This window comes from Anabas testudineus, chromosome 11 (assembly GCF_900324465.2).
Source record: "Anabas testudineus chromosome 11, fAnaTes1.2, whole genome shotgun sequence".
Taxonomy (NCBI): domain Eukaryota; kingdom Metazoa; phylum Chordata; class Actinopteri; order Anabantiformes; family Anabantidae; genus Anabas; species Anabas testudineus.
In genome coordinates this window covers 12051571-12075437 of record NC_046620.1, presented here as the reverse complement: position 1 = coordinate 12075437, position 23867 = coordinate 12051571, and the positions used below count along the sequence as shown (strand labels likewise).

Sequence of the window (23867 nt, the reverse complement as noted above, 5' to 3'; positions counted from 1 at the left end):
GCACCGGTGCTCCAGCTGCTCGGACGGCGGCTATTTGGGGAGATAAACTGCGCCTCGCTTCTTCCTGCTCAGTCCACCTCTGTCCACCAGGAGAAACAGGAGCAGGAGTTTGCTTTTCACGGCCACTTTGACCTGCACGACTGTGAATACGAAGTCTTTTCTAAGTTTGTTTGTTTTTTTTTTTCCCCTCAATATAAAAAGTGAGATTTAACTTAGAGCGCAAAAAAAGATGTTGGACCGACGTCTCCAGAGTGTCCAGTCGCTGCTGTTTGGATGCTTGTCGTGTCTTGTGATGACCACTGTTATAAATGCAGACGGTAAGTTCTTATTTTCATCTAATGACTTTAATTATAATAATATATGATGATAACTTTGAGCTTTTAGCAGAAACTGCTTCGCTTCATCTCCAGATTTAGTTTTTTAAATCTGAAAGCACCTGTTGGTCTAACTAATGATGTCACAGCAGGGTGATAATGGAAGGAACAGTGTGACACACAATATTATTACATGTTAATAATTTGTAATGTATTGTGAACGGGCATCTTACTGTATCTAACAATAACCAGTTACCAGGATAAACATGTTGTGATTAAATACTGAAAATCAATATCCATCTATCCAAATCCTTCACCATTTAGGAAATCAGTCTCCATCCAAAAACCATATCTGTGCACTGCTGCTCCAAATTATGCATGAACATCACAGCAGATGCTTCATTGTTCAAGCTGGTCACAGTTTAACGTGGCTTTTCAGGAGATGAAACTTTCAAATTTGGATGCACTTCACTGGCTGGGTCTGTGCTTTAAGCACACGAAAATCCATTGTTAAAATATAGCTCACCTAAGATCAGCAGCAGACCTAAGTCCTGCTTCTGTTCAGCAAACGTGGGAAGATTTTCTTTTGTCTTGAATGAATATTGTTTGAATTTTGGTGTCTTCCTGTACAAACAACTTTATACAGCATCACACATAAAACTTGAAACTTTATGACACGTAAGAGGTTAATAGGAGGTGATCAGAAGTTTCAGATTTATTTCTATTAGTCACTGCTTTCTCTTCTCACAGGTCAAGTGTTTGTGTTGGATCTGAGGAACTCGTCTGGCCTGCAGGGCTTCAGAGATGCTGAGCAGGCGTGTGCCTCACGACACGCACGCCTGGCATCAGCAGAGGAGCTCCGTCATGCTGTGGTGGAGTGCTTCTTCTCCTCATGCACGCGTGGGTGGCTGCACGGAGGCACCGTGGGGTAAGAAGAGAAGCGCATTATCTGTCTTCGCTGTTTGAAAGGAAGCAGTAGGGAAACAAGTGCTACGTGGGGAATGTCAAAGGTCATATTGGTGCGTGTGCTTCTGTGTGCGTCTGATGGCGGCTGGATGGGTGAAAGAGGTGGGAAGTAAACTCAGTGGCGGCTGAAAAAGAGAGCGCGGGAGGATAGAAGGAGAGAGTGACACATTTCAGGAGGGGAAGAGAAAAAGCAGAGAGGAAGAGTGGGAGAAAGACTCCTCTGTTCCTTCCTGGAGGAGGAGGGAATTCAGAGCCGGGGTGTCATGTCGACAACTGCCTCCATTTACACCTCTCATCTCCACAGTAACATGACATGTGCCCGGAGACAGAGAGGAAGACACATGACAGACAGACAGACAGACAGACAGACAGAGCTCAATGGGACCTGGAGGAAGACGTGTACATTGTTATATTCAGATGTTTGATTGACAACTTGCAGTAATTGCTGAGAATAGACAGGTAATACTGCAGTAGGCTCATATTCAAGGTGATTATACGACTGGAGGTCACGTTGTGGTATAAAAGCTCAGCTCAAACACGGCCCCTGGTTTCCTCAAGAGTGAGAGAGAGTTTTGAGACTTGAGTACACAAGAAATAATGAAACTCTGTCTCACTCTTTTTCTATTTACAGTACTTCTAAATGAACTTTTAGACCCAAGTTGCAAGTGAAACGATTCTGTAGAAAGTTAGCGGACAGACTAAATGCTTGAAGTGCTTCTACGTGTGTTAAACGACCTGTGCACTGTGCCACTTGAGTGATGAGACATTGTTCTTCCTTTCCCGCTCGCTTCATATAAAGCTGCTTGTGCCGTTCACTTCACTCCTCTCTATTTCTGACAACTCATTAAAGAAGTGGCAATGATTGTGGTGAATACCACTTAGCTAAACCAACCTGTCATTTTAACATGTTCCACTGTTTAGAGTTTCAACCAACAGTAATTATTTTAATCACTTGAGTTGTTTCTGTTACAAAAATCCGGATCATCCTGGTTTAATGCGCCGCTGAGTTTTATTATGTAGACAAATACTTAAATCAAGTTATATGAAACAAGTAACAATAGCAATTGTTGTGCAAAAATAGCTTTGCCCAGTATGTGACTCTAGTAAGAACCAAGTTCGACAGCTGTTTTAGCGTTTCTGCCTTTTTGATGGCGACAGTATCTCAGTGTCTCAGGCCCCTGAAACACCACATTGTCCTGTTTTGACATTTTTTACATCTCACCATTCATCACTCTTCTCTGTTAGAATCCAAACAGTCAAAATAGCACAGACACATCGACAAGTTGCACTTACAGAGCTCATAGGCTGCAGTGAGCTCATAGACACACACAGTGCCGTGGACAGTGGGGATTATTCACCTTTGCAAGTGCTCATTTTTATAACATGAGGAAAGGTCTGGACACACAACCAAAACTTCACTCTGGACCGACTTCACATTCCTCTCAAACACTAAAGAGTAGGTTTGCAGAAGGCCCTTTCTTAATGTTTGAATATTTTCCTTGCCTGTTTTGACCAGCACCTGTTTCAATTATATTGTTATGCAGACTTCCTGATTTTCTTATTATATAGTTATAGTTCAGAGACTTGCTTAGATTAAGAATATTCTCTCGTTGGATTTGTGCTGTTTTGAGGGTTTTCACACCTCACTGACATGATTTTTAGTCTGTTGCGTAATAACAAGTGCTTCTCAGATGGACTCTCCTAGCATGTTGCTCCTACCCTGTCAATCAGACATCTGCTGATACCCCAGTAATAGCCAGTAGGGTGGTGTCTATGCTGGTTCTGAGATGTGAGAAATGTGTTTAAATGAAGTGTCCAATAATAGATATATTTCTGTCCACCTCTTCCATTCTTATTTACTGTCTCTCTTGTTAACACACACACACACACACACACACACACACACACACACACACACACACACACACACACACACACACACACACACACACACACACACACTCCCAGATGCCTGCAGGAGCTGAAGTTTAATGTGAAAACAGTCTTTGTGGTTTTTGTCTCTCCTAGAGTGTTTTCTTGGAGATTTCAGTCTTGCTGCACGATCATTTTCTCAGACTTTTGTCCTTATAAGCTGAAGTTAGCATGGCAAAAGCAGTATGACTCATACTACTCACGTCTCACAGTTGCACCGCTCTGCCAGTCACATTCTTTCCAATTACTGATGCTTTGATTAACACACAGACTCACACACGCGCACAAGTCTGGGCAGAGACCTTTTCCATCTTACGATGACTGGTCAAACCTTTTATGAATGTAAAGAATAAAATCTGTTCTTCTGACAGTGTTTCTGAACACAGTCCAACCTGACTTTGAATTTTCTCTCCATGTCGGGTTGATTGGTCTCACCAGCTACTTATGGGAACATGATTTGACTGGCCTGGGAAGTCTGAGTCAGCCTTATCTGGTGCTGCTGGATGATAAATGGGCTAATGTGGTACATTGACCACAGTATTTATATGATCCCTGTGGATTCATATTAAGTCCCTGATGTTATGATTGTTCTGTATGTAGTTGTAACTACATATTACAGCTGCATGGGAACATGTATTCCTACTTAAAGTGTGATAATATTGTGCCACAGGCTATAACTGGTGTTACTGCAGCATGTCTGAGCCATGATGTCTGTCCTGGACTCTGATGTCATGCTGGAATAATATTTAAATAAGCAGCCAATGTTTTTGGTGACCCACAGAGCAGCAAGTACTGTGTCTCTGTAAGATGTCATGTTACCCATATACAAATATTAACCAGAGCAGCAGCTTTACATGTGATGTTATTCAGCAGAAGTCTCTTTCATCAGTGGAGAAATATACGTTTGAACTTTGACTAATGTTAAATAACTGTTCATGTAACACTATTAAATTGTTAACAGGATCAAAGCAGCATTTTATAGTTCTAGATGGTCAAAGTGTAGGATGAACTACTTTATGTCCAGTCCTGTGGCTCCTAGAATAATCTGAGACATCATTAGATGATTAATGGGGTAGAAAAAAAAATAAACAAAGTTCTGCTACACACATATTTGTATGGTTGTATGGTTTTTATGGTTTGATGATTTGACCTCCTTAGGCCTTGAACACCATAACAGCATAAAAAACATCTTTAATTTACTACATTTAAGCCTTAATTCAATACTTCAATACTTAAATTACAGCTCTAAATCTTTATGGGTGTATCTCTACAAGCCTTTCACACATTTCTGCAGTATATCCTATTCTTCCTGGAAGACTGTCTCAATCTCCATCAGGAGCTGGATGGGAGGTGTCTTTGAACTGCAGTCTTTACTCAATCTCTTCACAAGTCTGGACTTTGGTTAGGCCATTCAAAGACTCAAGAACCATTAGAGACTCTACTAAAATGTGAAATAGCTGAATACTCTGAAATGAAACATAGGAAATAGCTCTTGCCAAACATGAGGAAGGGTCCAAACCTGCCTTTTATAGTAACAGATCCCAAACAGTATTACTAGTTTAACCTTCAATTGCAGCTTGTTATATGTGTTATGTTAAAAATAATCCAAAAAATAACACAACAATAAATATAAATGAGTAAAAATATGAATATCTATTTAATATAGTAGAGTAGAAGTCTAATGTAGCATGAAATGAAACAATCATGTACTAAAGTGGAGAGAATGGACATTACAAGACGCAATGATGCAAGTACAAGCGGGTACTTTTAGTTTCTGTGTACATGTGAGCGAATGCATGTGAACGTGAGAGTGTGTTAAGAGTAAACACTGGGTTTAATTATGACCCTTCATACAGGAGCCCCTCAGGAGTGCTTAAAAGCTTTGCTGCAGGACAAGCAGTCTCATATTATTGTAATTAATGTGTTTACGGGTACGTGAAGTTTCCCACGTGATTTGCTTTCATAAACGTCTCACTTTGTATCTGTTCGTCTATCTATCTATCTATTTGTAGGACCACGGTGTGTAACGTTGTGGGCAGTTCACTGAAAGCGGTGGAAGTGAGAACAGAAAATGCTACAGAGGACACAGCCCACCTGGATGCCTTTTGTATCAAAGACAAAGGTCTGTAAACATATGTACTGCAAATAACATCATTATTTGCAGTAAATGGACAAAAATCAGCAAAATACTGGTTTTGTCTATTTTTACAATGATGGTACAGTAAATTAAATAGTTTTATCTAAAATTATAAAAAACAAACAACCCTGTTTGTTGAATGCATTATTGAAATGTTTTTATTTAGGATAATAAATGAGATAACTGAAAACTTACAGTGTGCTGACTTTGTATAACTACCATGAACAATTAAACAAGAGTCAAGACAATGCGTCGCCTTTATCTCATCCCAGTGGCATTGTTTGTGGTTGTTTGTCCAAATTATATCCACATTTCCCCAAAACCCCATTGCCTCCTGTCCCTGGAGTCATTCTTATCTCTTTCTATTTACAAATGGGATAATTATGCTGTAAAGCTCTAAAACAATGATGAGTCATGTTTCATTATCCAGCCTGTGTCATAAGGGCAGAGCTAGCTCCCTACATCCCACTTAGCATGTTGAATCTTTCCCTTTTCTTACATTTAATGCATCCCTATGTTTCTCGTTGGCAGACGTGCCATGCGGAGACCCTCCATCCTTTCCTAATGCACGTCTGCAGGGTCACACTGGGTTTGATATGGGCGATGAGCTGCTGTACACGTGTGTGCCAGGTTATGTGATGCCCAGTGGACAAAGTGCCTTCAGCCTGCTGTGTGACAGCTGCGGGGAGTGGTATGGACTGGTGCAGATTTGTGTCAAAGGTAAGAAGAAGAGGCAGAAAGAGAACGCCACCCCTTTTGCTTCTCCTCTCCAAAGCTTTGTCCTGGACCCCAGACCACGCTGAGATCAATCTAGTCGCTTCCTTACTTGTTGGGCGACTGTGTTGATTCCTGTTTTTGGAAAACAGAGTCTTGGTTGTGAGCTGGGAAGAAAAGGGCTGCTATGACACCTCAGTGTGACATGCCCCAGTATGGTCCAGGTCATAGCAGAGGGAGAGGAGTCCATGTAGGCAGAATGCCAAGTCTGTGTCCATAGTTAGAAGGCAGATATGTCGCCATGTTTGTGCTCTACAGCTGTTGTTTTCTAAATTGCCCAAAGATTGAGCTGAGTACACCCAAGTTGGTTTAAGGAAATAGAGGAATATTTCTGACATAAAATAATACTTTTTTATGCCATATGATTCCCTTGTTTCCTATCTTTACGCTATGTTCAGCTAAAAGACAGTTACAGGAGTGGTATTAAACTTCTCATCTGGCCCTTGGCAACAAAACAGATTAACATATTTCCCAAAAGTTTTCTGTTAAGGGGTCATAAATAAAACTACTGCCATGAATGTCTTTGACACTGTCAGAACCTTGTTGTTATTGATTTTTAGATTTGTATATGTTCATTGATGAAAAGCTTTATTCGGCTGATCAAGCTTGTGTTTCTCTGTGTGTTTCCTCAGATGAGTCTGAAGTCCACATAGATTACGAGGACACATTCACAGTTTCTGATGGAGGGGCAGAGCGCCATGATGACAAACCAGAGGAGACTCATGGCCGTATGAATGAGGAGGTGGATGGTGCTGCTTACCAGAAAGAGAAGATGAGTCAGGAGCAGCAAGAGACAGGCTTCAGTGTCGTAGTAGAGGAGGAACATCAAGGCCAGCGGAGAAAGCAGGAAGGGAGAGGGGAGGTGATGAAATTTGAAGAAGGTGTGGAAGGAAGAGAAAAAGATGAGGAACAGGCTGTTCAAGACTTCATAGGCCACCCAGCATGGGAGCAGGAGAGCAGAGAGGTGGTCAGGACTGACGCTGCTGCAGCCACAGAAGCACCCGTCTCTCTTCTCTCCCAGAAACACATGTTCTGGTTCCCCTCTGAGGCCTTCCAGGAGGGGGGACTTCCTGTCTCTACCAATCCAGTCACACAGATTACGCAGAGAGCCTCAGGCGCCCAATCAGAAGAGAGCCAAGAACACGAGAGCCAGGAAAGGAACCAGCATTTTGTTGATGGTGACGACCAAGATCACGAGGCGGTAGATCACGAAGACAGTCGTCACGATCAGGATGAAGACGACCACGACGACCATGTGAAACATTACGTTCCAGCTCAGCGTGATGATCTGGATAGACGAGACAGCCATGAGAGACACGATGACGATGACCATTATAACGTGGACGAACATGTAGATGATCGCAGCCAGGAGCACGACGATCGAGATGATATTCGTGGTAAACAGGAAATCTATGAGAATCGTGAAGGTGTGACTGACGACCGTTATGATGATGATGATGATGATGAACTAGAACATCTTCATGGTTCTCAGGAGCATCCAGACCATGATGACAACCACGATGGTGAGGAACATTATGACCTGGATGCGGATGACAATGACCATTACACCATTGACAACGACCACGAGCACGATGACCATGACAGCTACGAAAATCACGACAGCCATGAACGTGAGAGTGATCGTCAGCATGTTATATTTTCAATAGCAACAGATCAACGTCAGAACATCACCCAGAAAAGAGCAGGAGGAAGAAAGGCCACCACAGACGAGACCTGGCTGGATGGTTACCCTGTCGTTCCAGAGGAAACAGAAAAAGATGACTCCTCAACAGAAAGAGTGAGACCAGAGCTTAGAGACAGGGGGACAGCTGCAAAGTCTACAGACAGACCCGGTCAGGTGGAAATACGTAGACCTGCTACTTACACCAGCTCACCACAAGAGCCTGAGTCTCCTACAGCAGAGCCTGAGGAGATGTGGGCTGGCTTTATACCGACGGACAGTGTGGAGCCCTCAGACTCGCCCTCATACTCCGACACCTTGGACTATGACACACAACAGGCAGCTCCTACTCACACCTCACTGGGGGACCTCACTGAGCAACCCTTCCTCGGTCACGGTCCAGCTCCTCCGGTGCACAACAGCGACATCCTCACTGGAGTAATGGAGGAGCACACTATGCACAACCTGCCCAGTGAGACCGGAGAGAGGGGTGAAGTGGAGGGGGAGAGGGGGCAGACGATCTGTACCGATGAGAAGTGCCCTCCACGTCCTCCAAACTCCTCCAGCCAAGGTCCCAAAGTGGCCGCCATACTCGTGGCGTTGTTTGCTGTTGCGGCGGCAGTCATTGTTGGGGTGTGGTGTTACCGACGGCAGCAGCAGAAGAGCTCATTGTACGAGATGAACGGGAAGGGCCAAAGCCAGAGCAGGCAGGGCCAACAGATAGAGATGCAGCAAAAGGTGTAAGATGGAGAAAGAGCGATGGACAATGTGGCCGAGACATTTAAGAGGATTCAGCCCCTGATCTCAGAGAAACTGCTACACATTTGAGGGTTTTGGGTGGTTATGAACAGATAAGTTGTTTTGCGGGTGCTTTTTGTGATGTGATGCAGGAAAATGTGTAAGAAAATAAAAACTGATGCTTAACATAGTGAAAAACCTCAGTCAAACAAGATGGCGGCACTTCTCTGCCACTCTCACTTACAGTATAGGTTCTAGGGAAACGTGTCTGTTATATCTATCTGTTATTTACAAAGCTCTGGCATCTAACTGGACAGGTGGGCTGGCTGTTCCTAGACTGAAATGGGAGATTATACAGAAAGGGAAAGAGGAAGAAGACCCAACTGCCTGCCTGAGTAAACTATGGGCTGAGCCTCCAAAGCTGTCGGACATTGAAGTAAAAATTCTCTGTGTTACTTATTGTTGATGTGAATCTCTATATTTTATTTGTGTTTATTGTGTTTATAAAATTGTCATTCCACTTGTGTATGTTTCACATGACAAAAGAGCTGCAGTCCAGAACGAGCAGATCTGGGTTGGTACTCCCAAAGGCACAGCCCGGTATCTGTCAGACCAGTGTGAAGGGTAAAAAAAAAAACAAGGGATGATGATGATGATGATGATGATTAGACCAGATGAGAGAGTGGAATGAGCGGTATGAAGACAACTGAGAGGGGTAAAGGAGGGAAGAAGAGGCAGGGAAAAGGTGTGAGTAAGAAGAATGAAGGCAGAAACATTTCAAGACTTCCCTGCCTCTGTTGGTGTTGACAGGCGGCTGGTGAGAGATGTAGAGCCTACGTCCAAACTGCATATTCAACCCTGTGTGTGTGTGTGTGTGTACGTGATAGACAGAGTGTATGCCTGTGTGTCTCAGGTCCGCGTAATCTCTTGTTAGTCTGCGGTATGTTGTGTTTGAAGTCTCCGAGTAAAGAACCACAGCGAACGCTGACGGCATTCAATCGCCTGGTGTGAGAAACTGAAACCACAAATGTTTCAGTTTCAAACAGCTGAGATGGTCTGAAACTATTCTGACTGCCGATAGCTCGATTTTTTTTATCATGGTAAATTATTATATTTACATAGCTCCACAGTAACAACTGTTGACTCAACATCCTGTTAAATACTGGCTGGAGCACCTGTAATTATTATAAATATGTATAATTCAAACAACTTCTTAATTCAAAATGAGCGATATCATTAATTTTAGATTAGTAACAAATTCACAGCATCTGTAATTATATAATGGTTTTCCGTCCAGCCCTAGTCTTACAGTTGCTCTGTATGACAACACTTTTGTTTTCATATCGTGCCAAATACTTAAGAAGGTGGTTAAAATACAAGAAGTGCAAATGTAAATAAATAAATAAATAAACATGGGTGTAAATGTAGATATTAGAGTTTTTGCTTTACCTGTCAACAGTGGGTGATAAAGACAAGTCACTTTATAGTGTCATGAGTCAAGAATTATTATTTTTTCTAATAACATTCAGTGTTATGTTATGTTTTAAAGTATTTTATTAGTGTTCACTTTAATCTGCTTATGAAATAAGGATTTGTTTGATTTGGATGGATATTAATAATAATAATAATAATAATATCCAGACTGGTTTAACTTAAATCACTAGAAATATTTCATTTCTGTATTGTGGTGTGAGGGCACTGGGGATGAACTGCATGAATTCTCTATATGTTTCTGTACATAATAATCAAACACTTCATTATCCTGCTGTACATACTGTAGCATATCTGACGTCTTGAAAATCACCTCACTGAGACAGTCGACACAGACAGGTTCAAGTCATCTCCACCGCTCAGGATCTCATCCGCTGCCTGTTACTGTTCCATGACACTATTGAAACACAAGTACTGTACTCGCAAGAGTCAGCTGCAGGAGTAAAGATGAAATAAAGACCACATTGTGCATAACATAGCCTGTCTGGTCTCACACTGGAGGGTAATAATCAAAAACCTTCAAATGCTGAGATTTCATTTGAAATAACACGACTTTTATGTAAATGTATGACACTCAGAAACAGAAAAGCCAAACAGAGTGTGTTGTGTCTCAGTCACGTGACGCCTCAATGTCTCGCGTTCATCTCAAAAGTCCTGACGTGTTTGTTGTCACGTTGAAGTGTGTACTGTGTAGGTGCTCTCTAAGTCACAATAAATTCCTAAACACGTGACTCTGTCGTGATTATTGCATTAGATTTTGTTTTGACTTATGTTTTCAGTTTTTATTTCAAACAGATGCATTCACTCAAAGTATGGATATTAAATTGTATTTTGTCTACATGTGTGAAAGTGGCTGATTTGTCTCCAGGTGTCACTTTCACCTTCGACCTTGACGCCTGACAATCAGGCTCTTAGTTTAGCTGAGATTCAGGTTTCTCCTAACAGCTACGATCTGTGGCATGCTCTCAAAATGTTGAAAAAGAAAAAAGAGAAAGACAAGAAATGAAGCACCGATGAGGGAGGAGCAATAAAAGAGACATATAAATACGAGCAGGTTAGAGAAGGAGAACACAGTGATGCAGACAGAGACACAGTAATACTGCGGGAATGTTCCCCTGTGGGTTTTTAACATCACTGTGTGACAAACTGCACAGACTCTCAATGTTCAAACATTATTAAACAGCTCAGTGTTTTCTATGGCAGTGTATCCCTGCCCAGCACAGCCAAAGACTAGGTTTCATCCAAAGGACACTCTTGGACACCCTGCTGTTCAGATCTCTATTATTGCCATCTGTGGACTCCAGACCTCCCGAAATTAAGATATTAATAATAACACAGCGACTGAAGTGAAGTTATTTAAAAAGAGCCACATCTGTAATATTAAAACAACGCTGAAAAGATCAAGACTTGATCTTTGGGATGTTTTATTATTATTTTATTGAAAAAAATTTAAAAATTTCAAAGACAGCCTACATGAGTCACAGTGAAGGAATCCATAAAACAGCAAGAACATTTTTAAAATCTCTAATATCATATGAACATTTAGTCACTGTGCTGTACGTCTGTGCCGCTCAACTCGTTATTTAGTTCACAATCCGGAAAATGACATAAATAGAGGATCAGTAAAAGCACCCTGGCCACTCGTAGCCTCTTTCAAGATCCAATAAATACAAACTTGAGGAGTATTGGTGCTATTTTGTTGTTTGTGTGTGTTTTTCAGTGTCCCGGCACAGTTTCCAACACAGGCTATTCATCCTCGTCCAGGAACTCATCTATAAACTGCACCACCTCCCCCTGTGGACACATACACGAAAAAAGAATCATCCAGACAAGTCAGGAGGCGCCGTTTTGTTTCAAAGTGACATTTTGCACTAAGTGCCCCCCCACTTACAGCTCTATCTGTGATTTCCCATACCTGGCATTACTAAAGAGATTACAGTCCAAACTGAATGGTATTTGCCACATACAGCTTGTAATCCTGGCTTATGTTGCATTGGCCTGATGGCCACAGTCCTCATGCTGCATCATAATAACTTACAGAAACGCTGGTGTCATGCTGCCATCCTATGGCAGTCTGCAATGTTGCACCCTGATAAAAAAAACAGGCCCCACATTGTACTGCAGGGCATCATGTGACCAGACTGACAAATCCAGGGTTTTTCCATAAGTTACACAAGGGCAGGGGCCCCGAGAGCTGCAAACATCGTAATCCTACCTCAGACTTTCTTGGGAATGATGCAGGTCTAGTTTTAACACACTGCATATTATGTTCACCTCCCATGACCAAAGATAAGGTCCCAGCTTGAAGCTTCCTGTGACGCTTTAATACACAAAAAAAATGTAAACACAAGCACACGCACCTCATCGTCGCTCACCAGGCGCTGTTGGGAGAACTCCAACATCTGTAGCTGCATGGTGGTCTGATTGTAGTACCGCAATGCCTCCTGTGGTAAACACAAACACACACACAAGAAAAGAAAGAGTGTGTTGAACAGGATAAGACAAGAGGGCAGAGAGAAAGCCTTTTCTAACACAGACATGGGAACTGTGCGTGCATCGGTGTGGCTGCAGAAGGTGTGTGTGTGTATGTGTGTGGGGTCATTAGTGTGTCTTACTGATCTGGGAAGAAAGTCCTCCTCTATCAGCCCCCACTGACTTTTGTGGAAATTATAATAGGCCACGTTATTCTTCATAACTTCATCACTGGGGTCAAACAGCATGTAGCTGGCTGCACACGGCACTGCGTTCTTCAGGTCGTTCACTGAAAATACAATCACTAGCTTTCAGGGGATCTGGAATAATACTTTAGTTGATGGTGAATAATCGCAAATAACAGTTTGTCAACAAAATGGAGATGATTATACTTACATTTGTAATAGGAGAACTGCAGGTAGTGGTACATGGTGGCCACAAACTTCTCCACAACAAATCCCCCTACAACAGGCGTCAGGTCACTTTCACACCTCACTTTCCTCTCTAGGACTTCAATGTAGTGATCTGGAGAGGAAAGAAATCAACTGTGACGTCTTACATTTCCGGAGTCAGGTGAAAGAACATGATAAACCTATGAGCGTGGACTGACCAGCTATGGAGGGGTAGAAGTCTTTAAAGTCTTTTACATCTCTGGGACCCTCAGATGCAGCCAGACACTCGTCGTAGACCTTGAAGAAGTCTCGCAGAGCCAGCTCCATGTCTGACACAGATGTGCGGAAGTTGTCCCCGTTATACGCTCGGACTGCTCGCACAAACAATGTCTGAAATAACACGTGACACAAGATGAAAAAAAACAAAACACTCCCTTTTAACTAGATATGTTAAATACTTTGAGCAAAGCACAGTTTAAAGAACAACTTGATGATCTACATGGTCGCTATTCCTTAAAGGAATGAATGTATGGACCCTTTCATGACCACAGCTGAAACATGACAAATTATAAAGACTTCTTACATTTTTAAATATATTTTAGGATATTTTTGGAGACGGTCTGCCAACCACAGGCCACATCTGCAGCCACCCACACCCACAGAGACCAGCAGCAGGATGCTTTGATTGTGCATGTACGTTCAAAGACTTGCAGGTATGGGTGTGACTCCTGTTCATCTTCCCATGTGTATAATCGTGCAGAGACCAAATATGATCACGCTTTGTCATTTCCATGTGCGTGTATACCTCGTAGGATTTGGTCTCCAGGTCTTTGAGGTGTTCTTCTGCCCCAGGCAGACTCTTGTAGTAGGCCATGTTCCTCTGCATCATCTCATCATCTGGGTGTTTTAGCAGGAAGGTGTGGGCAGCGGACACTGCCTTGGCCAGGTTGTCAGACTGACACAAATACACATTGCAAACAGTTATTTGGTGATAACTAATACAGGAAACAACACAAAGGCAACAAAACATCAACAAAAATACAGCTATTCAACTAAAAAAATCCATGAAATAATAATATCTGCTTTAATACTCAGTTCAGCTTTGACTGAACTGTCAAATTCATTTGTGCACTTAAATATGAATATTGTAGATTAGACCATCACAAGTACACATTTCTGCAAATAGTCATATCCCACTTTTCAACCTGAGTTTTATCCCTAAATAAATTGTAGTCCCTACAATAAACCACTGCAGAGGTGAGGGCCAGCATGTGCAGCGTTTCATCAGTGTGTCTCCTCTATAAAGGTTTCACTTCACAGGACAACACATGTGTGCATGAAGGAGAGTTCAGGATCTTCTCCTTTGCAGAACACAGTTCCTTCTGTGCATCCGTGGCACGTACATAGATGACGTCAGAACGCATTTGGGAGCAAAAAAAAAAAAAAAATCACTGCCAGTGTCTTTAAAATAGAAACTGTGGGTGGACTGGTACGTGCTAGAGGATAATCAGCATCCAGGCTGTCCTATTAGTTTGACTTGGATCATTTACCTTGAAGTAGGCATACTGCAGGTATCTGTACGGCTCTCTCTTCTCGAACTCATCTATGGTGTCCCGGCTCGGCATAGTCTGTCTGAAAGCGGGCAGCCCCTGTTTGCAGCGCTTCAGGCACTGCGCCCTCTTCATAACGTTTCCAAACGCGTGCAGCTCTGGAAACTCCGCAAACCTGTGCTCGTCGTCCAGCCTCACCGAGCTGCAGTTGAGATTGCAGAAGGCCTCGCTGTCCCGGAGCAGCCGGTACAGCCGCAGGGACACCTCCATGTACTCCACCGTGTCCTGCCACTTCTCCCCGGTGTACTGGTCCAGCGCGTATTTGTAAGCGGACTCCAGAGGCATCAGCTCGTGCCTGGGGAAACTCCTGAAGCTGTATTTTTCGTACTGTGACTCCACCACACAGGTGGAAAGTGCGATCAGTAGTGTGGAGAAGAGTCGGGCAGAAGTGGAGGGGGCCATTTTAAAGTTTGGTAACTGGCTGATCCCGGACGGCCAGCGAGCCTGGGTCTGTAGGACCGCCTCAAGTTCGAGCACGTATCCGGACGCAGCGCGTCCTCCCCCGGGCGCAGCTGGAGCTGTTCCTGCTCCTCCCCCTTAATCACAAAAAGTAAATCACTGTGGTTCTGTCCATATACAGGAAAGTAAAATAAAGTAAAAAGAGAACAACACTTTTATAATGTTTCTGTGTTTGTTTCGTTGTGTTTGAACAAGCAGCCAAAGTTTTTCTCCATGAGCCATTTCTCTTTACACTTTACCTCTGGGTCACTAATTGAACCCCTGGTGAGAGGTGGAGTGCCCCCCCCCCCTCCCACTGCCACGTAGAGACATTCCTGGCTGCCCCCTCCTCCTCCTCCCCCTCAAGGGCCTGCACCCCAGCATCACAACAAGATCCGTGTTTAATATCATCCAAGTGCAAACTTACAAGTGTCCTTCTCGTTGTTAACATGGGACTGCAGCTTTATTGTATGTCTCTGATTAAAACTTATCCCGGGAGGAGGGGGGGGGGATGTGTCTGCAGCTGTGTGGAGACCCCTACGTTACCACGTTGACGCATCTCAGAGGCAGCACTGCGCAAGAGCAATACGTGGTGCCCCAACTATCCCATTCAGCCCCGGAGTGCGTCAAGTTAGAAAGAAACAAACACAACGGGGCAGGAAGCTTTTCAAAATAAGAGCACCTTAAAAGTCCCTTAAGCTGTGTTTGCAAGTGTCTGTTTCTCGCGCAGGTATCGGATCGTATAATTAAATCTGTGTCGTCGATTTATTTAGTCCTGTTTTATCAACAAGCTATGACATTATGGTCATCCGTCGATGTTTTTGCGTTAGTTTAACCGGATGTTGTAATTTCTTTTTTCTGACTTGACACGTGATCGGTCCTCGGGATCAGGGGCAGGTCTTCTATCCAAGTCGCAGTAGAGGTAACCGATTCACCGGGGAGCAGGGAGGCAGCGCGCACACGCAGCACGAGAAACGCCGTTATCGCCATCGTTTATCGCTTTTTTTACCGGCACTGAAGATGATTCGTTGCCTGCAGAGGGTTTTGTATCTGTCGGTTCTGGTGGCGTTCGCAGCCTGCAACGCTCCTCCGGTTCCGTCGGACGACATCTTCATTGAGAAAACCTTCGTGCCAGAGCAGTGTGTGCGCGCAGTCAAAGTAGGGGACTATGTCAGGTACCACTACAACGGTATGTTCCCGGACGGCAAGAAGTTCGACTCTAGGTGAGTGTGAAGCAGAGACAGTAACTTTGTCTCGGCTCGTCCTCTCTGTGCAGCGCAGAGCGGGCGCACGATGCGAACAGCGTGCGCGATGCGTAAAAGTGCGCGTTTGGTGGTTCGCCCCTGTGAGCCACGCAGGCAAGCAGGCTGACTGAGGTCTGTATCCACTGATGCTTAATCCAGTGACCCAGAAACCTTTTAATATCAACAACTAACAGAGATTTGACCAACGACTGAAGTTTAGTCAAAGTTAGTTCAGTTTTAAATGAGACCACATGATTCACGTCATGTTCTGTTGGAGCTCACGTCCAGGACTTCAGGGGGATTCGACCTGAGTTAGCCTTCAATAGTAACAGTGCACCTGGAGGACTTGATAACCAACAGAGCAGGGTGGGCAGGCTGTCCAGTGCCCCCAGGTCCCCCAAAACCCAAAGGCCCCAGATTCACTGGGTCTCAATTTAATTAATGGTTCTTTCTTCATGAAATTAATTAAATGAAAATATTTTTTACATTGAATTTTTTCACATTTGTGATAAATGTAAAAGTATAAATTAACTAATGTGGTGCCTCCAGTATTAACTTGCCATCAGTTGTCCCTTGTACAGTACCTGAAGAAAGTAAAAATACGTCATACACAGGGACCTGGCAGCAAACACTGGCCACTTAACATGTTATTCCAGCAATGTGGACATATGAATGACTTCAGGCACAAAATAACAATGTGAGTGTGAGTGTGAGAGCTTTCGGAGTCTCCCCCCTTCAGTCATTTTGACAAACGACCCCCAGCTACTGCAACATCTCGTAAAGGTTTTGCCTAAATAAGTTTAAACAGTATCAGTCAGTGTAACAGAGATTTAATTATTCCTCTCTAATTGTTACTTTGATGCAAAGATGATGCAAAAAAACCTTGTCAGGTCCCATTTGTAGGTCATACCGACGCCATTAATGTCCTCACAGGTGCATAACAGTGGTGTGTCTATGCATCTCTGTTTCAGTTATGATCGTGGCAGCACCTACAACGTGTTTGTCGGCAAGAAGCAGCTGATTGAGGGGATGGACAAAGCTCTGGTCGGGATGTGTGTCAACGAGAGAAGACTGGTCAAGATCCCACCACAGCTCGCCTATGGAAAGCAGGGATATGGTGTGTATATTTGAGTGTGTGAAAACCTCTTAGTAGCACATCTCTATGTCCCATCACTCCACTGACGGACTCTTTGAAATTAGACCAAAACATGTTGGCAACAAGCTGGCAGATACTTCTGTGAGGAGTCATTATAATGACACAGATGAGTGAGTGCACAGCTGGCAAAGCTCACCATAACAATCAGGGAATTTAGTCGGACACTGGCAAAAACTCTTGGGAAAAAATGTACAATAATTACAGTCATTCAAGAATGTACCGTTTTGTGTTGGGTTAGTCGAAGCAGAGAGGAAGTGGGCTGCTCCCAAATGTCCATTTTGTATGATGTCAGAGTGACATCACAGACCAGGAAGCAGACCTGGAGAAGCTGCTTGGGATCATGTTTTTCCTTTGTCAGTGAGTTCTTGGCAAATGCTCGTGCTTCAGCTGCAGGACCATAAACGCTCTAAATCTATTACTATATCAGATGTTGATGTAGTCATGTTGCAGTCATGCAATAAATAATATGAAGGCACGAATGGCAGCGAGAGAAAAGAGTAGCATCGACCTGTCCACACATGCCCCCTGTATGTGTGGACCAGGCTGTATGAGAGAGGAAGGTGAGATTTTAAAGGAGGTGGAAAGAGTTTTACAGAGTTTAAAACAAGAGACACGCCATCAGCTCCTTGTTCTCCTCCCGCTCCCTCCTCCTTAACCTCACCTACTCCACTGCTCTTGTGGAGCTTTTAAATTTTAAATGTTTTATACACATCGTAGTAAGTGATGGATAACCTGTGACTCATGTTTACAACCACAGCTGCATGAGATATTTGTTTATTTACTATATTTACTTATTTATTATGCTCTTCAAGACTGATTTTTATTTTTTTTTAGACCTTTAGAAACTTTTTCTTACTACATTAATCAGTGCAGTATAACTAATAGAGTTGAGAATGTATCAGAAGTTCAGACCAAACTGTGTCAAGAAAAACAAATTCAATTGGACATTTCCATGAATTAATCCCACCTACAGTCTTTTCAAATGTATTTGTAAAGGACAATGTATTAAAACAATGTGAATAATAGAGACACTGACATTGACGAGTAATGTGCCTGCCTTCTCTGAATATCTAATGATCCTACAGGACCACTACACACATCATAAAGAAGACTCCACTGATATAAATATTTATCTGTAATACAGCAGTTTAGGGAACCAGTTCCCCAACTACATCTACGTGTCTTTAATCTGTTAGACTCAGCTTCATGGTTCTCTGTGGGGTAGAGAACACGCAGTACCAGTATTATTTTTTAATAATTAAGTCATTAATTAATTCATTAGAACTCAGGTGTGTGAGAGCTGACAAACTTGTTTCTCTCTCTTCTCCAGGTGACATCATCCCTCCTGACTCCATCCTCCATTTTGACGTCCTGCTGCTTGACGTGTGGAACCCGGAGGACAGCGTGCAGATCAACACATATCATACACCCGCGACCTGTTCCAGAAAAGTGGAGGTGTCCGACTTTGTCCGGTACCACTACAATGGCACGCTGCTGGATGGGACGCTCTTCGATTCCAGGTTTGTTCTGTACAGTCTCTCATTTCCACAGACTGTCGCACAAAAAAGCACCCACACACAAATAAGCTCTCATCTCCTTCGTTTCCCTGTAGTCACACCCGTATGCGTACCTACGACACTTACGTCGGGATTGGATGGCTGATTGCCGGTATGGATCAAGGCCTTTTAGGAATGTGTGTTGAGGAAAGACGCATCATCACTATGCCCCCGTCACTGGGATATGGAGAGAATGGAGACGGTGAGGATTAACACTTTCTTCCTCCTATTATGACATTTTTCATTGAGTCCTTCAAGCTTCCACTGATTAGAGAGTAATAGAAAACTGACCATAGGAGTGGAAAGCAACAGGGCCTGTACTGTTTTTGTGTAAAGGGGCAATTCATCACATCACCACAGTGCACTTAGGATAAACTGTAGCATACAGTTAGCACAAGCCTCCAATTTATGATAACTTGGCTGTATTTTGTATATAAGCTAAGAAAAGCTGTTCTAAAAGTCCTTAAACAAACTGAATTGTTCATATTTTCTCTTATTTAAGTTCACATATTTGATCAACTTTTGATATAATTGATAAATAAACATCTGCATTATCTAGTGTTATAGTTTTCTTATCTGACCAAATGAGTCAGAACTGTGGGTGAGTTTGAATTCTGGGAAAAGGCATAAATATGTACAGTAGGAACAATTTCAAATGGGAAAAATGTTTTCTAGCAAAATCATTATTGATATTTTCAAATAACCTATAATAAATACGCAAAACATTTGTACACATAGCGTGTGGAAAATAAATTATTGTCCAACAATGTCTTCTTACAATAACAGAAAATATAAAGACATGAAAAATATAAATAAAGGTTTCTGTGCTTTTTTAGAGAGATTCCCAGAGATGAATTATGATTTAACAGCTCACATCCTGGTCATGGTTAGAAATCCATTATTGTAGCTCATCCTCAGTCCTTTATCTCTTCTTCTCTTCCTTTTCTTATCAGGTAGCGACATCCCAGGACAGGCGTCCCTGGTCTTTGATGTCGTACTCCTGGACCTCCATAACCCCAGAGATGGAATCACAGTTACCAATCAGATAGTGCCAGAGTCCTGCACGAGGAAGACCGTAGCTGGAGACTTTGTACGTTACCACTACAACGGCAGCCTCCTCGATGGGACTTTCTTTGATTCCAGGTATGTGTTGTTTTTCTCCATGTAGCCTCATGGTGGCAGCAGCTCTCTCTGTACTGAAGACATAGCCAAAGAGGAACAGAATCTTAAAACAGCTGTTAAGACATTTCCTGTTTTATGATGTTTGATGAGTAATTTATGTAGTTGCCACTTTTAAGGAAATAAAAACTTTGACATCATTGTCTACGTTGATAATTTACATCTCAGGAAGCAGCAGTTACTGAACAACAGTCAGACACATCTGTTCTTGGTAGGACCCACGTCAAGGACTCTCTAGTTGCACACTGAGATTAATACTAAACAGGAGGCACTTTGCACAGAACAATACTACATTGATGTTCACAAAAACCACAAATGCGTCCTCCAAAACAAACTATTTGTTGCAATGCAAGCACTGTGGTTTTTGAGGCAAGATTTCTGTAGCGCACTGTGTCCTGTGGGTGTGTCTTGGGTGGGTCAAGTGTTCTTCTGTGCACTGTCAAAGATCCTTGAATATGTGGTATTAAATGATGAGCCATTATTCACTGTGAGAAGAATAAACACAATCTCTGCACTGATTAATCTGATAATACATTCGTTTTCTATTCCACAGCTACTCTCGTAATCATACCTATGACACCTATGTGGGCCGAGGCTACGTAATTGCTGGCATGGACGAGGGTCTGATTGGAGTCTGTGTGGGAGAGAGACGTACCATCACCATCCCCCCACATCTTGCCTATGGAGAGGAGGGCACAGGTATCTGCAGGATGCTTGGAAACACTTTGTTACAGTAGTTTCTACTCTCATGGGAAAAACATGGGTAAAACATCTTAGGAAATTGCTCTAAGTATTTATCTTGAGGTCAGGCGCAGACACAGATTCAAAGATATGAAGTAAAGGAAAAAAATGTCCGTGTATCTTTGATGGAGTGGGGTGTGAGGAGCGGGGGAGAGGGAGACACTGAGGGGAAAGGCTGTGGGATAGATAGATATGTCCCGTTATCTTTTAAAGCGGCAGTAAAATTCATTCAGGCCCGACGCAGGTCATTCACAGAGTATTCACAGAGTGAGGGGCTCTAGGATTGAAGTTTGCCTTAAGCCCTTTCCAGACAGAGGCAGCGTCATTGGCTACGAGTTGCTGATATAGCTTTTATCACCTTGTTGCCAAATCTGTCTTGGCCTTTTTGTTTAGTTAGTTTAGCTGTGAACCACAGTACAACATACTTCTCTATTTTACAGCTTCTAACATTGGATTCCTTTGTTATTCTTCTTACCGTTTATTTCTCAGGCACTAAGATCCCTGGTTCAGCCGTGCTGGTGTTTGACATTCACATCATCGACTTCCACAACCCTTCGGACACCACTGAGGTCACCGTGACTTACAAGCCAGAAGAGTGTGATAAGAAAACCAAGAAGGGAGACTTTGTGAAATATCACTACAATGCCTCTCTGTTGGATGATACATCTATCGACTCCACGTGAGTAAACGTCTGTTAGACACCTCAAGGCCTCCTGGACCTAAGGAAGATAGTAACAATTTAATCTCATATTAAATGCACAATTATTACAAAACCAGCAAAGGTTCACGAGATGTCATAATAATCCTGCTGGATACAAACTTTCATTCAAACCGTGTTTTGGCTTCTCAGCCTCTGCAGCTTCTGATTAATTGCTGTTGTTCTCTCTGTTTCACTCATTCTCCATTTGTTTCAGTTATAATTATGGAAAGACATACAACATCGTCCTGGGAGTCAACCAGGTAGTTCCAGGGATGGAGGACGGACTGATGGACATGTGTGTGGGAGAGAGAAGACATGTTGTTATTCCTCCTCACTTGGGCTATGGCGAGCGAGGAGTCAGTAAGTCGCACGCAAGATCTTTTATTTAATGCTAATGAAATTTTTAAGTATTAAAAAATGTTTCCCGCAGCTGCACCAGAACGACCCACTTTATGTTTTAATATGTTAAATAACGCACTTTGTGTGTTTGTAGCTGATGAAGTCCCAGGCAGTGCTGTGCTGGTGTTTGACATCGAGCTGGTAGAAATGGAGGAAGGACTTCCTGAAGGCTACATGTTCATCTGGAATGAAGACGTGTCACCTGACCTCTTCTCTGAGATGGACAAGGACAACAATGAGCAGGTGGAGCCCTCTGAGGTATGTCGACTGGCCTGCTCTAATATAACTTTCTCTATATATAATATTATTATTAATGTACATCTGATCTTTTTCTCTTTTGCTACTGTCTGTGTGCTGTGTATGGGAATTTATCCATACATGGAATTAAAAGCTGAAATCAGGGCCAGGATGTGGATCAGTTCAGGCACTTTGTTCAGATTTGGATAGATTCGATTTAATAATTGAAGTTTTTACATGTATTTATATTTTGGGCTCATTGACTTTGACATCTGATATTAGTTCGTTCATTCACAGTTTAAATGATACACAGTAAGATTAACACTGAAATTTATATAATGTTATAACAGGTTATTGATAATGATGGTAGATGAAAAATACACCAACAAGTCCCCTTTTGTTCTCCATAGTTTACTGACTACATCTTACGTCAAGTGAATGAGGGAAAAGGCCGCCTGGCTCCTGGCTTCGATCCTTATCGCATCATTGACAACATGTTCTCCAACCAGGACAGAAACGGTGACGGAAAAATCACAGAGGAAGAGTTCAAACTGAAAGCAGACGAAGCCTCTGCTCACGACGAGCTATGACCGGACTCAGTGTAAAGCTGAGATCAGGGTGTTGGGTAAGGGGTCAGTCAGGGAAACGAGCGGTGGGGAATCATGACACATATGTGAGTGAAGGAGTTCAAAAAAGAGGGGGTTGTGTGTATAAAGTAAGCACGTGTGGAAAGTGTGGAGAATGTGCTGAGAGACATTTAGCTTTTTTATTTGAGGACTGAGCTGATGGTAAAAGGGCCAAACGAGTCTGGGAAGAAAGTGAGGATGTAGGAATAAGATTATTTTAAGAACTAAAAATATGATTTTTGAACTATGATGACCGTGAACAACTTGTTTTACCTCTTCTCTCATAAAGTTCTGTTTTTTTTTATTTTATTTTAGTATTGAAAGGCACAAACACACTCCTGTGTAAGAGAACAAAAACCAATACCTTACCGCACAGTCTCCACATTCAGCTCTGCTCTCTGACTTGTGTTAACATTTTGAGACGGTGCGTGAAATGTTCTTTTCTTTCCACTGGGTATCAGCTTTTCTCTGACGACTGTCTTCCAAGAGCAAAGAGCCGGTTTTCACTCACTGTAATAAACTGTGATGAGGGTGGCTGAGAGTTGTTTCTGAGAATTGCTGCTCATTTCTAGGTGAAATAACACACATCGCATTTGGAGTGGAGAGATTTATGTTAGAAAAACATTTCATTTACAAGCAAACTCAAAACTGTTTTAACTATAAATAATCTGGATTATAGGGGCTCAGTTACCCTGCAAAACCGAAAAGTACAAAATCCTAAAGTGTTGTTGTGTTTCCAGTCACTTGGTTGTTTTTTGTCTTTATTCAAATGTCACTTGCCATTTAGGACTTTTGTGCTTTACCGTGTGTATGTGTGTGCATGTGAGAGAGAAAAGTGTGTTAATGTTGTTTTACTTTTTCATTCAGGAGAACACTGAGACTGAAGTTTGATCTAATTAAATGACCTGACCTAAAGAAATGTAAACATTGTTTGTCCTTTTGTTCGGGAGTTTTTTAAGCTTGACTTTCTTTTTATTCCCCACGTTGTTTCATGTCATTATCTGGTACTACATTACCCACAATGCAACCAGACGAGTTCCAACTTAACCTAATAAACAAAAAAGACTAACCCTAAAAGAAAACT

The 23867-nt window shown here is 42.6% G+C and overlaps 3 protein-coding genes across 3 annotated transcripts; 2 read left to right on the top strand and 1 right to left on the bottom strand.

Annotated features, from left to right (window-relative positions):
• On the top strand, positions 1-10754 carry susd5 (sushi domain containing 5). Its single transcript, XM_026346887.1, has 5 exons — positions 1-317; positions 1065-1242; positions 5225-5334; positions 5881-6069; positions 6756-10754. The coding sequence occupies exons 1-5, from the start codon at positions 230-232 to the stop codon at positions 8546-8548; spliced, it is 2358 nt and encodes a 785-aa protein (XP_026202672.1). The 5' UTR covers positions 1-229; the 3' UTR covers positions 8549-10754.
• Positions 10755-11761: 1007 nt separating this feature from the next.
• On the bottom strand, positions 11762-14909 carry crtap (cartilage associated protein). The gene is made up of 7 exons (XM_026346934.1): positions 14448-14909; positions 13703-13852; positions 13116-13287; positions 12902-13030; positions 12649-12794; positions 12394-12477; positions 11762-11827 (listed from the first exon to the last, which is right to left on the bottom strand). The coding sequence occupies exons 1-7, from the start codon at positions 14907-14909 to the stop codon at positions 11780-11782; spliced, it is 1191 nt and encodes a 396-aa protein (XP_026202719.1). The 3' UTR covers positions 11762-11779.
• A 925-nt stretch (positions 14910-15834) lies between these two features.
• fkbp9 (FKBP prolyl isomerase 9) lies at positions 15835-23849 on the top strand. The gene is made up of 10 exons (XM_026350202.1): positions 15835-16168; positions 17161-17306; positions 18676-18865; positions 18958-19103; positions 19855-20044; positions 20634-20779; positions 21311-21500; positions 21736-21881; positions 22015-22178; positions 22568-23849. Exons 1-10 carry the CDS (start codon positions 15966-15968, stop codon positions 22745-22747), a joined length of 1701 nt encoding a protein of 566 aa, XP_026205987.1. The 5' UTR covers positions 15835-15965; the 3' UTR covers positions 22748-23849.
• Positions 23850-23867: the final 18 nt, after the last annotated feature.

Excerpts from the sequence above, each read along its gene's own strand:
- susd5 (XM_026346887.1), top strand. The coding sequence starts at position 230 with ATGTTGGACCGACGTCTCCAGAGTGTCCAGTCGCTGCTGTTTGGATGC. Across the intron at positions 318-1,064 it reads CACTGTTATAAATGCAGACG|GTCAAGTGTTTGTGTTGGAT; the intron begins GTAAGTTCTTAT and ends CTCTTCTCACAG. Across the intron at positions 6,070-6,755 it reads GGTGCAGATTTGTGTCAAAG|ATGAGTCTGAAGTCCACATA; the intron begins GTAAGAAGAAGA and ends GTGTTTCCTCAG.
- fkbp9 (XM_026350202.1), top strand. The coding sequence starts at position 15,966 with ATGATTCGTTGCCTGCAGAGGGTTTTGTATCTGTCGGTTCTGGTGGCG. Across the intron at positions 19,104-19,854 it reads ATATGGAGAGAATGGAGACG|GTAGCGACATCCCAGGACAG; the intron begins GTGAGGATTAAC and ends TTTTCTTATCAG. Across the intron at positions 20,045-20,633 it reads GGGACTTTCTTTGATTCCAG|CTACTCTCGTAATCATACCT; the intron begins GTATGTGTTGTT and ends TCTATTCCACAG.
- crtap (XM_026346934.1), bottom strand. The coding sequence starts at position 14,909 with ATGGCCCCCTCCACTTCTGCCCGACTCTTCTCCACACTACTGATCGCA. Across the intron at positions 13,031-13,115 it reads CTTCTACCCCTCCATAGCTG|ATCACTACATTGAAGTCCTA; the intron begins GTCAGTCCACGC and ends TTTCCTCTCCAG. Across the intron at positions 11,828-12,393 it reads GCCTGGTGAGCGACGATGAG|GGGGAGGTGGTGCAGTTTAT; the intron begins GTGCGTGTGCTT and ends ATGTGTCCACAG.